This window comes from Suricata suricatta, chromosome 11, assembly GCF_006229205.1.
Source record: "Suricata suricatta isolate VVHF042 chromosome 11, meerkat_22Aug2017_6uvM2_HiC, whole genome shotgun sequence".
NCBI classification, from domain to species: Eukaryota; Metazoa; Chordata; class Mammalia; order Carnivora; family Herpestidae; genus Suricata; species Suricata suricatta.
Genome location: NC_043710.1, coordinates 6,889,793 through 6,901,881, shown reverse-complemented (window position 1 = coordinate 6,901,881; position 12,089 = coordinate 6,889,793). Strand labels below are relative to the sequence as shown.

Sequence of the window (12,089 nt, the reverse complement as noted above, 5' to 3'; positions counted from 1 at the left end):
GGGGATGCCCCGCCGCCCGGCCGGGAGGCGGCGCCCGCGGGACAGGCCCTCCGCGGCGAGGGGAAGCCCCGGGGCAGGGCGGAGCCGACCGAGTGGTGGACCTTAGGCCAGGGACATCACCCTCCTCCCCCGCCCCGCTACCCCGCGCCCTACAGGTGGGGAGCCCTAAGGCCAGAAGGTAGGGGGAATAGGGGACACTCCTCTCCCGTCCCAGTCGCCACGCCCGCAATTTCCCCAGATGAAACACGAACGTGTGATTTTTTTTTTACAAAATGTATTCATCTTCCTTGAAACTGAAAAATAAATCTATGTACAAAACAGGAAGAGATCAGGCTCCCCTCGCCCACCGGCAAACCCCTGCAGATTTCCTCCGGAGTCCCCTGAGACGGCCGGACCTCGGGGAGGTTCCCAGAGGGTCGGAAAGAGGTCCGCTCTGATCTGCGGCCAGTTTGGTCAGGAAGGGGGCGGGGCTCAGGATTCACAGGCCGAAGGCTGCGTTTCGCGTCCCAGACTCGCAGGACAGAGGGGAAGCTAGAATTTCCAAACTCTGAACGTTTCTTAAGTTCTTTTGTGTGGGGGAGGGTTGGAGTTCCCTAGGGATGGAATTCTGAAGTGCGGAAATGTACTACTAGGGACCCAGGTTCCTGGGTGGGAGGCGGGTCCTGTGCTTTTTGGGGGTGGGGCCAGGAGCAACCGGGAGCAATCCCAATCTGGCCTAAACTCAGAGCCTCGGTTCTGATGTGGGGGCCTGTTTCCAGTGCTTGGACCTTTAAAGATTAAGAATGGAGCTCAAAGTGAGGTTCCCATTGGCCGCTGGGATTCTGGGGGGTGGGATCTATATTCCATTGACGGGCAGAGCCCTGGAGTGGTAGATCCTCCCAGGGACTTGCAGCCTGAGTCCCGGGTCGGGGTGGTGGGGCTCGGAGGCCCAGCTTAGGCCCCCACGAACCGCGGGGCGGGTAGAGGAGCTGGGGGGGGGGAGGCGGTGCCTCCATCCGGACTGAGAGCCCCCCTCCCCCCACGGCAAGGACCAACATGGAATCTGGGGCAGTTCACAAGCCCTTGCGCTGGCGCTTGAGGAAGGAAAGCGTGTAGTCGCTAGGTGTAGACACCTTCTGCTTCTTCATCTGCACTTGCGACTGCGCCGTGAGCTGCAGCTTGATGGCGCTCGAGTTGATCTTGGTGGCCACCAGCAGCTCCTTCATGCCCTTCATCTTCTCGCTCTGGAAAGTGAGCACCGGACCCTCCGGTGGTGGCGACGCTGCGGGCGCCGGCGCCGCGCCGCCTCCTTCTGGGCCGCGGGCAGCGCCCGGGCCTGTCCCTGGGGGTTTCCGCGGCAGTCCTGACGTCGCCCCCTGGCCAGGGCCGGGGCCCTTGTCCAGCGCCGGCTTCTTGGGCGGCGGCGGCTCCTCCGGCTTGGACTCACGCCGCGGGCCTCGCCGCCGGCCTTCCCGGGCTTCCTCGCCCCACAGCTCTTCCGTCTCGGCCGCCTCGGCCTCTCGGCTCACGATGCGCACCTTCTGCCGCACCTGGGCCCGGAGGAAACGCGGAGGGGAGGCTGCAGACCCGTGGCTGCAACCCCCAGGCCGGGCCTCGGGAGCGCCACACCGAGCCTCGGACCTCAGTCTCCTCCGCACCCCCTCCTCAGGACCTCCAAGGGTCTGACTCGGTAGGGGGCCGGCAGCACCTGACCTCTCCCCCAGCCCCCCCACGCGGCTGCCCCTCACCTGCCCCTCAAATCGGCCTAGGGACTGCACGAGGAAGGTGGCCCAGCCCACGTGCAGCACTGGCGTGGGGCTGCCCTCTTCCCATTTGCAGATACCGTCATAGAAGCGCAGCAGGTGGGCGAAGCACTCTGGGTCCTGGAGGGCAGAGCTCTGGCTCTGGGCACCCTGGGGAAGGGGAAAGCGGGGCACAGGTTAGACCCCCTTAATCACCCCTTAGGTCGGGGCCCCTCGCCTAGGCAAAGAGCCCTGGCTTCAACAGAGGTGAGCATCGGGGAAAATAACTCTTTTATAAAATCAGTCCCTAGCCAGGGTGTGGGGGAAGGGACCAACCATCCCTTCCCTACATCCCAGCCCCTCAACTGAATGAGGGGCCCTGGCCGTGAACGAGATGGGCTTCCACCCCAGTTACCTGAAACCACAGGGGTAGAACCCCCTAAAATGCCCTCAGTTCCCTCCAGCTCAGGCCCAAGACCTCAGCTACCGCAGAAGACAATGTAGCTTCCACGCCGGGCCCCCCTCCCCTCGTGGGCCCCAGTCCTCTGTGGCAGGCCCTGGGTCCTGGGACGGGCAGCCCTGCTCAGGTGGCAAAGGGGACACAGGGGAGCTCACCTGGCTCTGCTCCCCAGGCCGCTCCTCGCCGGCCTCCAGTAGGCTGGCCGCCTCCTTCAGCAGGTTGGGGATGACGTCATTGGCCACTTCAAAGAACTCCTTGTAGATCTCCTCGTCCTCGCGGCAGTAGTTGTAGCTGTGAGAGCAGGAGGGCACTGTGGGGTCTTGGTCATGGCGGGGACCCCCAGGGACCTGGTGAGCGGTTGGGGTTCTTCACTTGGAAATGATGGTGTCTGTGTCAGCCCAGAGAAAGAGTGAGGAGGGGGAGAAAGGACGGGGTGGGGGAGGGTGCAGATTCTATTGCTGGAGGTCAGTGGTTGGCAACTGGGAGCACAGGGGAGGCAGGGAAAGGTGGGAGGCGCTCATCAGAGGTCCCAGCCTCCTGGGCGATGTGGCCGTGGCTGCCTAGGGACTGGATGGAAAGGGGATGGGGCTTGGGACCCAGGCGGGCTGGAAATCAGGTAGAAGGGGAAGAAAGGCCCAGCTGAGGCCTAGCTGGGGGAGCCTCACTCCTGGATGACAGTGGCTGTGTCGGCCCAGGCCTGCAGGGCCTCGCGAACATTGCGGTTGCGACAGTGGTAGCCAGCCAGGTACATGTAGGGGTAGATGTGCTCATCCCGGTAGTAGGTCTTGGCTGAGGCGATGCCCTGGGGACAGAGCAGAGGGATCTCAGAGAGGCGGCCGCGTTGCCCTGCACGGCACAAATCCCTCTGGGCCCCACCGTAAGGAACAATAGGAAGATCCCAGAGAGTCCCAACTCCGGATTCACTTCCTCCTCCTTCTATCCTCTCTACCAGGTGCTCCTCCCTGCAGGACTGCCCTTGGGGGCCTGGGCCACACTGTGGTGGGCGGGGAGGCCCAGGGAACTGGACCCGGGAAAGGGGAGGGCCCGCCCGCCAAGCTCGAGGCACATCCATCTCCCCAGGCTTCTCACACACTCCTACACAAACATAAAGCCTCCTGAGCCCAGCCCAGTGTCCCTCCTGCGTCCACCCCGCCCCCACAGAATTAGCACCCCCTCCGGGGTGCTCCCACCACATGTGACCTCTGTTATACTCTAGGACAATGAGAGACTGCAGAGAGAGCAGGGCTTAAGGGACAAATTCAGGCCCTCTCACTCCCAAGCCGGGGAACACAGAACACCCCTCAGATAGCCCTGCCGACACCAAATACGTACATGATAAACACAAAATGGGAAGTGGATGCGTGACAGCCCTCAGTACACACCAAGTTCCTCTCCCACCTGCCCCCTCCCAGTCCCCAGGTGGAAGGGGACCCCAGCCACAGTTGGGCTTCCCTTCTGGACCCTCCTGAGATGTCCCCACCTTGTGGTAGAGGGTGAGTGGGTCTGGTCGGCCAGGGGTGGGCTCCAGTTCCTCCAGATCCGCCAGGTTCCCCAGAGCCATTGGGTACCTGGGAAAGGGTCATAAGTCCAGGCTGCCGCCCAGCCCCCTGGAGCCCAGCCTGGCCACTTCCCCCTACTGACCTTTCCAGATGTCCCAGGTCATAGAGCAGCCAGAGCAGCTTCTAAGGGCCAAAGAAGAAAGGCATGAGCTGGTGGGGGGCGGTGGGGAGGTGAGCAGGGCCTCGGTCTACCAGGCAGCAGTGAGGTCCAGCAGGGACCTGGCACCAGGTGGGAATCAGCCCCTTAGTGGAGTCCAAGCCCTTTCATGACTCCGTTCTACTCTCCCAAGAGCCCTGAAGAAGGCCTGGCCAAGAATTACTAACCCATGTCACCGAAGGGGGAGCCGGAGCTCAGAAGGGGAAAGCGCCCCAAGGTCCCGCAGGCGCCCCTCACCTGCTGCAGCTGCAGCAACTCCAGGGAGTCAGTGTGCAGGTCAATGGAAGGGTTGATGGCACACACCATAAAGGCCACCTCCATCTTGCGGTCACAGCGCATGTACGATCCTTTCAGGTACAGCCAGCTCTTGGGAGAGGACAAGACCAGATGTCTCAGGACGGCCCCAGGGTGCCTACTCCCGGGAATGACAGCCAGAAATGGGGTACTCCCCTTCGGGGCATCCGTAGGTGGTGACGGAGAGGGGAGTACGGCCCAGGAAAGCAGAGCCTCCTGGGTGGCTTGGGCCAGGAAAGCGTGTGGGGAGGGGTGGGGACAGTACCCGCTCAGCCACACCCGCGTTGACTGTCTGGCCCCTGCGATCTTCGTTGCCCTTGCCGTGCCAAGTGACTTCCGCTGTCTGTTCTCCGTTGGGCCCAAACACTACCCAGGCGTGGTCCTCAGACAGGGCGAGGTGGACATCCCGGAGACCCAGCGCCTGGCAGGCCCCCACCACGGCAAAGGCCACACCAGAACTGTCCAGTTTAGTGCCTGTGGAAGGGGAAGGAATGAAAGAGGGTCCTCTGACCTCTGACCTGGGCCGAAGGGGCCAGGCAGTGACGCACCGCACCACTGTGCTCCCTCCCACCCTCACCTCCAAGCCTGTGCACAAATCTGAGATGTTTCAACCCATCAAGTCTCCATCCCTTTCCTCCTGTGTTTGAAGCCTTCCCCCCCCCCCCCCCCCCCCCCCCCCCCCCCCCCCCCCCCCGAAAGACCTTCTTGGCTCTCATATAGTTCCACCCAGCTTTTGACCCTGTCCCTTCTCTTTCTCTGCAACCATTATTATAATTCAAGGATTTCCTTGTTTTATTGTGCCTATTGGGTTCCAACAGGGACGGTAAAAACAGGACCCTCTGGCCAATGCTCTTTCTTCACACACCCACTGGTAGAGATTCCTAACTTATCTCTGTATTCTTCCTGTTTGGCTCAAAAGCAGCCTCAGATCACTTCTCAACATGGCACTCTGGGACCTGATCACCAGTCAACTGGTCTTGGGGCAAAGAGTTCTTTGCAAGCCCTGAGTCTTAAGCTTCTTGGGGTGAAGCCCTTCCCTCATCTATTACTTTCATTTCAGTGTCTCAAATGCAGCCAGATTTAGGCTCCTCACTCTCCAAATCGGCTCCTGCCCTTTCATGCCAGTGTCTCATACGGGGCTGAGGGACTCCTGCGGCTGCTCAATGGCAGGGATGGGGGTGCTGAGGCGGCAGAGCGTGGATTAATGGATGGAGAGCCAAGCGATTGGGGCCCAGTCCCGCCCCGCCATTCTGTGGCACATCACTTCCCTTCTCCGGGCCTCAGTTTCCCCAGCTGCACAGAGTCCTAACACTTGCCCCACCTCACAAGGCTTACAGGTCTTAAAGGGCTCTGCAGACCATACAGTTGTGGGGAGGTGGGCTAAGGTTCCCAGGTGAGACAGGATTCTCGCCCTTTGCCACCTGTCGGGCTCCAACCTGTGATGAAGCTGAAGAGGGACTGGATGTGGGCCCGATCCTTGAAGTAGGAGCGGCTGAGGCTGTTCCAGATGACATCGGAGACCTTCTTCACCAGTTCTCGGCTGGAGACACCCCCCTCCCGCGGGTAGAGAGACAGGTCGACGGCGCCTCGGATCTGGGCGGTGAAGCGGGCGTACAGCGCGGCGATGATGGATAGGTCGGCCACGGGGAAGTAGGTAAGGCCGCCGGGAGGGTCGGGCGCGGGGCTGGGCTGGAAGGTGAGCTCGGGCACATTGGTGGGGATGACGCGGTTGACAGCTAGGAAATGCTCCACGAAACCCAGCACCAAGGATAGGAGCACCAGGTCCGGTTCCTCTCGGCCCAGCTCGGCGGCGAACAGGCGCACCACGTCGTCGATGGAGCGCAGCGGGAACAGCGTCTTCTGGGCGGCCTTCAGCCCCATGGCGGCGGGCCTCGGCCTGCGGGAGAGCCGAAGGAGGGAGGGTCGGGCGGCCACGACCGGGGACCCCCCGCCCAGGCTCGGCTACGGTTCTACACCTCCACCTCCTACATTCTCTTACTTCCCCGCCCCCCTGACCCTCCGCTCATTTGTTCCTCCTCTTCCGTCGGAGACCCCTGAGCTGAGGCTGTAAGGCCCTCCTCGTCCCCCACAACTCCAGGAGCCGCGGCCCCGATGGGCGTGCGCCCCTAAGACCCCGCTGAGCACCTTCCACGGCCGCCCCGCCCCCTCTCTACGCCCGTACCCCCGGACACCTAGAGTCCGTCCGGAAGGCGCCCCTAGGCCAAGCTCCCCAAAACCCAAGGAGAGTCCTGGCCTGGGTCCCCCGCGCCCACCTCCGCGCTTACATCCCACACAAGGCACCACGGCGCCCGCCGCCCGGAGCCTGCTGGGAAATGGAGTTCCGCCCCTTTGGGCCGCACGGCCTGCCGGGAAATGGAGTCCCGGGGGCTCTTCTGTTTCTGCAGCGTCTTGAAATGGTGCCCGGGCCGGACAGTCCGCAGTGGCTTATGGGAGTGGTAGTCCCGCCGACCTGGGTTCCTCAGAGGTAGGTTAAGGGTGGAGGCTGCACCACCTTCCTGAGATCCTCAGGGATTGGTCACTCCACCTCACGCCCTCCAGGTAGGCCGTGGAACCGCGGTGCGTTCTGGGAGATGTAGTCCAGGGAGTGACACGGCATTCCGCAGGCGGTCTTGGCGCTTAGGTTGTCACGTGTCCTCAAGATGTGAGGAAAACCGGTGCTTTGAAACACCGCCAGATTACTGTAAATGCATTGAGCCACTTTAGTTGAATATTTATCAGTATCCAGTAACATGAAAATGCGTCTACTCCATGTCTAGCAATTCTTCCCTAGTTCTGCTCTTGAGAAAATGTAACATATATGCAAAGAGGAACATCTAAAGAACCATTATAGTTATTTGTAAAAGGGTCAAAGAAGAGTGAAGTAGCTGTATGCATCCTAAAATAGAGCTTCAGGGCATACTGTAGAAGGAAAATTCAGAACAATAGAGATGGTAAGGTAGTATTTGTGTTAAAAACATTTTATTTTATTTTTAAAAAAACCTTTTTTTTTTAACATTTATTTATTATTGAGAGACAGAGAGAGACAGAGCACGAACGGGGTAGGGGCAAAGAGAGGAGACACAGAATCCAAAGCAAGCTCCAGGCTCTGAGCTGTCAACACAGAGCCCAATGTGGAGCTTGAACTCATGAACTGAGATCATGACCTGAGCCAAAGTTGGTCGCTCAACCGACTGAGCCACCCAGGCACCCTAAGAACATTTTAAAACTTCAAAACAGGGGCGCCTGGGTGGCTCGGTCGGTTAAGCCTCCAACTTCGGCTCAGGTCAGATCTCACGTTTGTGGGTTTGAGCCCTGCGTCAGGCTCTGTGCCGACAACTAGCTCAGAGCCTGGAGCCTGCTTCTGGTTCTGTGTCTCCTTCTGTCTCTGACCCTCCCCCTCTCATGCTCTGTCTTCCTCTGTATCAAAAATAAATAAAACATTAAAAAAAAACAGTTCAAAACAATACTAAATACTTTCTACAGAGTCATCCATGAATCTTTCTTATTCATTCAACAAACAGATTTTTGGTGCCTGTGGGCCAGACACTCAGTCCTAGGCACCGGATATGTAGCAGTGAGTAAAACAGATCAAATTCCTGCCCTACTTCACCTCTGTGGGTATTTACTGCCCACCCCCCCTCAAATCCATAAGCTTAATCTAATCATGAGAAACGTGGCAAACCCAGACTGAGGGACATTCTACAAAATACCTGACCAGTACCCTTCAAAAGTGTCAAGGTCATAAAAGACAAGGAAAGACTGAGATTGTTGGAGATTAGAAGAGAGTCAGGAGACAGGACAACTAAATGCAATGTGGTGTTCTGGGTTGAGTCCTGGGACAGTAGGGACGTTAGTGGAAAACCTGGCTGATCCACCCCGTTTGCCCAGGACTGAAGGGACTTGAGGAGTATGGGACTTTTAGTTTTTTGTTTGGTTTTGTTTTAATATTTATTTTTGAGAGAGAGAGAGAGAGAGACCACAAGCAACGGAGGGAGGGCAGAGAGAGAGAGGGAGACCCAGAATCTGAAACAGGCTCCAGGCTCTGCACTGTCAGCACAGAGCCCAATGCAGGGCTCAAACTTGCAAACCATGAGATCATGACCTCAGCCGAAGTCTACTGCTTAACCGACTGAGCCACTCAGGCGCCCCTTGGACTTCTAGTTTTAAAACCAAACCAGTCATGGGCCGTGGGTGGCTCAGTTGGTTAAGCATTTGACTGTTGATTTCAGCTCAGATCATGATCTCATGGTTCATGGGATCGAGCCCCACATTGGGCTCTGTGCTGACAGGGAGAAGCCTGCTTGGGAGTCTCTCTCTCCTCCCTTTTTCTCTGCCCCTCCCCCGCAATAAATAAACATTAAAAAAAAAAACCCAGGGTACCTGGAAACCCACTTGTGAAATTTAAATAAAGTCTGTAGCTTCCTTCATGGTTTTTATCAGTTAGGTTTGATCAGTGTGTCATGATTATGTCAGAGGCTAACATTAGGCGGGCCAGATGAAGAGCAGAAGGGATGAGATCACCGCTGACAGTTCTGGGATATTTCGTCATGGAGAGATTAGGAGACCGGGAGGAACCAGCAAAGGAGATTGGCCAGAGAGACAGGAAGAAACCCGGACAAGCATCTATGCTGAAGAGGTGCACTGCGGCAGAGGTAGGACTGACCGTGTCAGTCATGGTTCGTAGGTCAGCAAGCTGAGCACGGAAGACTGACCAGGTTTGGCTCTGCAGGGATTCCTGACGGCCGGATTAGGAGCCATTTGGGGAGCAAAAGCCTGAAGTTGCTGGGCTTAAGAAAAGTGAGAGGAAAAGAAATTGGAGACAGTACTAATCCTCACCTCTTTCAGGGAGCTTTGCGCAAAGACAAGAGAAAACTAAGATGGCAGCCAGGGGGAGGGAAGAGGGTCGAAGGAAGTTGTGTTGTTGCTGTTGTTGTCATTGTGTTTATGTTTACTAGTATTTTTTTAAATAACATATGATCAAGTTAGCTAACATAGACAGTGTAATCTAGGCTTTGGGAGTCATTTCCCATGATTCATCACTTCCATACAACAGCCAGTGCTCATCCCAACAAGTGCCCTCCTCAATGCCCATCAGCCATTGTTTAAGAGGAGAGAATTCCAGGACTAGTTCCGATGGTCCTGAGGCAGGAGTGAGGTGGGGAGCCCAGGGTGAGTGGGAGGGCACAGAGAGCAAGGCTTCCTGCCAAGGGCATGCAGGGTCCTGGGGCTTTCACTTAACTTCCACTGACGGAAGCAAGGAGGCTGGCGGAGGGTGGCCCCTCTTGATGTCTGCCAGCATGTATGTATGGATGTACACATAAACTAGCCTGACATAAACTAACATAAACTAACCTGACATAAACTAACCTTATGGGGAGAAGGGAGAGAGTCAAAGGGAAACTCACCTGTAATTTACGAAAAAAAAAAGTAATTAAAATTAATTTAAAATAGCATCAGCTATGTAATACTTTTAAAAAATATTCTTTATTTTTGAAAGAAAGAGAGAGAGCGTGAGTGGAGCGGGGGGAAGGGCAGAGAAAGAAGGGGGACAGAGGATCCAAAGCGGGCTCTGCACTGACAGCAGTGAGCCCAATGAAGGGCTCAAATACACAAACCATAGTCAGACGCTCAACCAACTGAGCCACCCACGTGCCCCATCTATGTAATATTCTTGACAAAAAAGTTAAATATGAATTTCATGGGGAACCGTCAGATGTAAATTATAGGCCATTCTACAAAATAACTGGGCTGGACCTTGATGAAAATGTTAATATCAGGGAGGCAACAAAAATAAGGCCAGGGAATCTCTCTTCCTTAAAGGAAACTAGAGAGCCTGGACAACCAAATGCAACATGTGATCCAGAATTAAATACTCGATTTTTTAAAACGCTATAAACAACATTTATGATACAATTGTACTGTGAACTGGGTGGCTTAAACAACGGAAATGTCTTGTGTGTCCATCTGGAATTTGCAAAGCTGAGGTCAAGGTATGGGCAGGGCTGGTTCCCTCCCAGGCTGTGAGGGGAATCCGGTCCCGACCTCTCCTCAGTTTCTGGGGATTTGTTGGCAATCTTTGGTGGCCCTCGGCTTGTGGAAGCATCACCCAGAAATCTGCCTGCATCATCGCGTGGCTCTCTCCCTGTGTGTGTCTCTGTGTCCAAGTTTCCCCTTTTTAATTAAAAAAAAAAGTTTTTATTTTATTCATTTTAATTTTTTTAATGTTTATTTATTTTTGAGAGAGAGACAGACAGAGCATGAGCAGAGAAGGGGCAGAGAGAGAGGGAGCCACAGAATCCGAAGCAGGCTCCAGGCTCCAAGCTGTCAGCACAGAGCCCGACGCGGGGCTCGAACCCACGAACCACAAGATCATGACCTGAGCCGAAGCCGGACACTTAACCAACTGAGCCACCCAGGCGCCCCAGTTCCCCCCCTTTTAAAAGATACCAGTCTTATCAGATCACTGCTCACCTTAATGAACAATTGTAACTAATTACATCTGCAATGACTCTATTTCATAGGAAGGTCATGTACTGAAGTATTTGGGGTTAGGACTTCAACATGAATTTGGGGGGATCACAGTATATCCCGTAACGGATTGTCGTGAGATGGTATTGTTGTACCAATGTTAAAACCCTTGACACAACAACAGTGGCTTCTGGTAGCTCCTTATTCTTCAGAGATGTCCCTGAAGTATTTAGGTGCTCAGATCAAGACGTCTGCAACTTACATTCAAACGGTAGCAGAATACACGCTATATACACGTGCACATGTAGATATTGATAGATATGGAGGTAAACAGAGGCAGCAACATGTTAACAATTGGTGAGTATAGGTGAAGAGTACAGGGGGTTCAGGTTCTCTTGATATTTTTGTAGGTTTGAAATCTGTCAACATAACATTGGGAGAAAATAAAGTTTTATTGTTTTTTAAAGATTTTAATTATTTTATTTTATTTTATTTTCAGAGAGGGAAAGAGAGCATGTGAGCAGGGGAAAGGGGCAGAGGGAGAGATATAGAGATCTCCGTGCAGAGCCCGATGCAGGGCTTGATCCCACAGACCTGGGATCGTGACCTGAGTCAAAATCGAGATGCTCAACTGACTGAGCCACCCAGGTACCCTGGTTGTTTTTTGTTTTTTTTTTTAAGATTTTAAGTAACCTCTGTGCCCAATGTGGGTTTCAAACTCACAACCCTGAGATCAAGAGTCACATGCTCCACCTCCTGAGCCTGTCAGGCACCCAGGAGAAAGTTAATTTTTCAAAAATGTGAAAATCTTTTGGCTAAATCATTGCTGGGTGTCTGGGAGACAGTCAATTCCCCAGTCTGGAGAAGATGGCTGGGGGCCGTAGCTTGCAAGAGTCCTCAGCGTCCCTACCCTGGGCCCTTTCTTTGGGGGTCTGCATCTCAATAGGGAGAAACAAACATTTCCTGAGTGGGCTGAAGGCATTTTACACTCAATGCACCAAAATCTTGCCAGGACCTCCCGTGAAGTGGGTTTTGTGACCCCCACTTACAGATGAGAATATTGAGGCTTAGAGAGGTCAAGTAACTTGTCCCTGACGGCACAGCTAGACTAGAATTCAGGTTGCCTGACTCTCGAGGCTGGAGTTCCCTGGGCACTCTCCAGCCCGTCTCCAACTAGATGCAAGATGGGGCCCCTTCTAGGTACTTTCCCCAGCTTAGGGCTGGCCATGAGTCTCAGGGCATAGCCAACCGTTCCCCAGGCCCACCCTGATCCCAGGGCACGGGGCTATACCTTCCTTCCTCGTCCAGCTCAACCTCAAGGCCTGGGTGCTGCCCAGCCAGGGACACTTGAGCTAAGAACAAATGAGACACTTCCCAGGCCTCCTCTTGCCTCCCACGCCTACCAGCCTGGGTGGGGCAACAGGGTGCTC

At 55.3% G+C, this 12,089-nt stretch overlaps 2 protein-coding genes across 4 annotated transcripts in view; both read right to left on the bottom strand.

Annotated features, from left to right (window-relative positions):
- Positions 1 to 254: 254 nt before the first annotated feature.
- Positions 255 to 6,552, bottom strand: MEN1 (menin 1). 3 transcript variants are annotated; one of them, XM_029956754.1, is made up of 10 exons: positions 6,465 to 6,552; positions 5,628 to 6,088; positions 4,457 to 4,665; positions 4,135 to 4,263; positions 3,823 to 3,863; positions 3,662 to 3,749; positions 2,847 to 2,983; positions 2,337 to 2,472; positions 1,728 to 1,892; positions 255 to 1,529 (listed from the first exon to the last, which is right to left on the bottom strand). In XM_029956754.1, the coding sequence occupies exons 2-10, from the start codon at positions 6,070 to 6,072 to the stop codon at positions 1,053 to 1,055; spliced, it is 1,827 nt and encodes a 608-aa protein (XP_029812614.1). In that variant the 5' UTR covers positions 6,073 to 6,088; positions 6,465 to 6,552; the 3' UTR covers positions 255 to 1,052. The 3 variants fall into 3 exon arrangements, with proteins under 3 accessions (XP_029812614.1, XP_029812613.1, XP_029812615.1); XM_029956753.1 differs by having other exon boundaries at positions 6,477 to 6,542; XM_029956755.1 differs by lacking the exon at positions 6,465 to 6,552 and adding an exon at positions 6,374 to 6,431.
- A 27-nt stretch (positions 6,553 to 6,579) lies between these two features.
- The window catches only part of CDC42BPG (CDC42 binding protein kinase gamma), a 25,173-nt gene continuing 19,663 nt past the window's right edge, over positions 6,580 to 12,089 (bottom strand). The window contains exon 37 of the mRNA XM_029956748.1: positions 6,580 to 6,890. Within this exon, the coding sequence (XP_029812608.1) occupies positions 6,888 to 6,890 (3 nt within the window). The 3' untranslated portion in view covers positions 6,580 to 6,887. The remainder of the gene's footprint in view (positions 6,891 to 12,089) is intronic.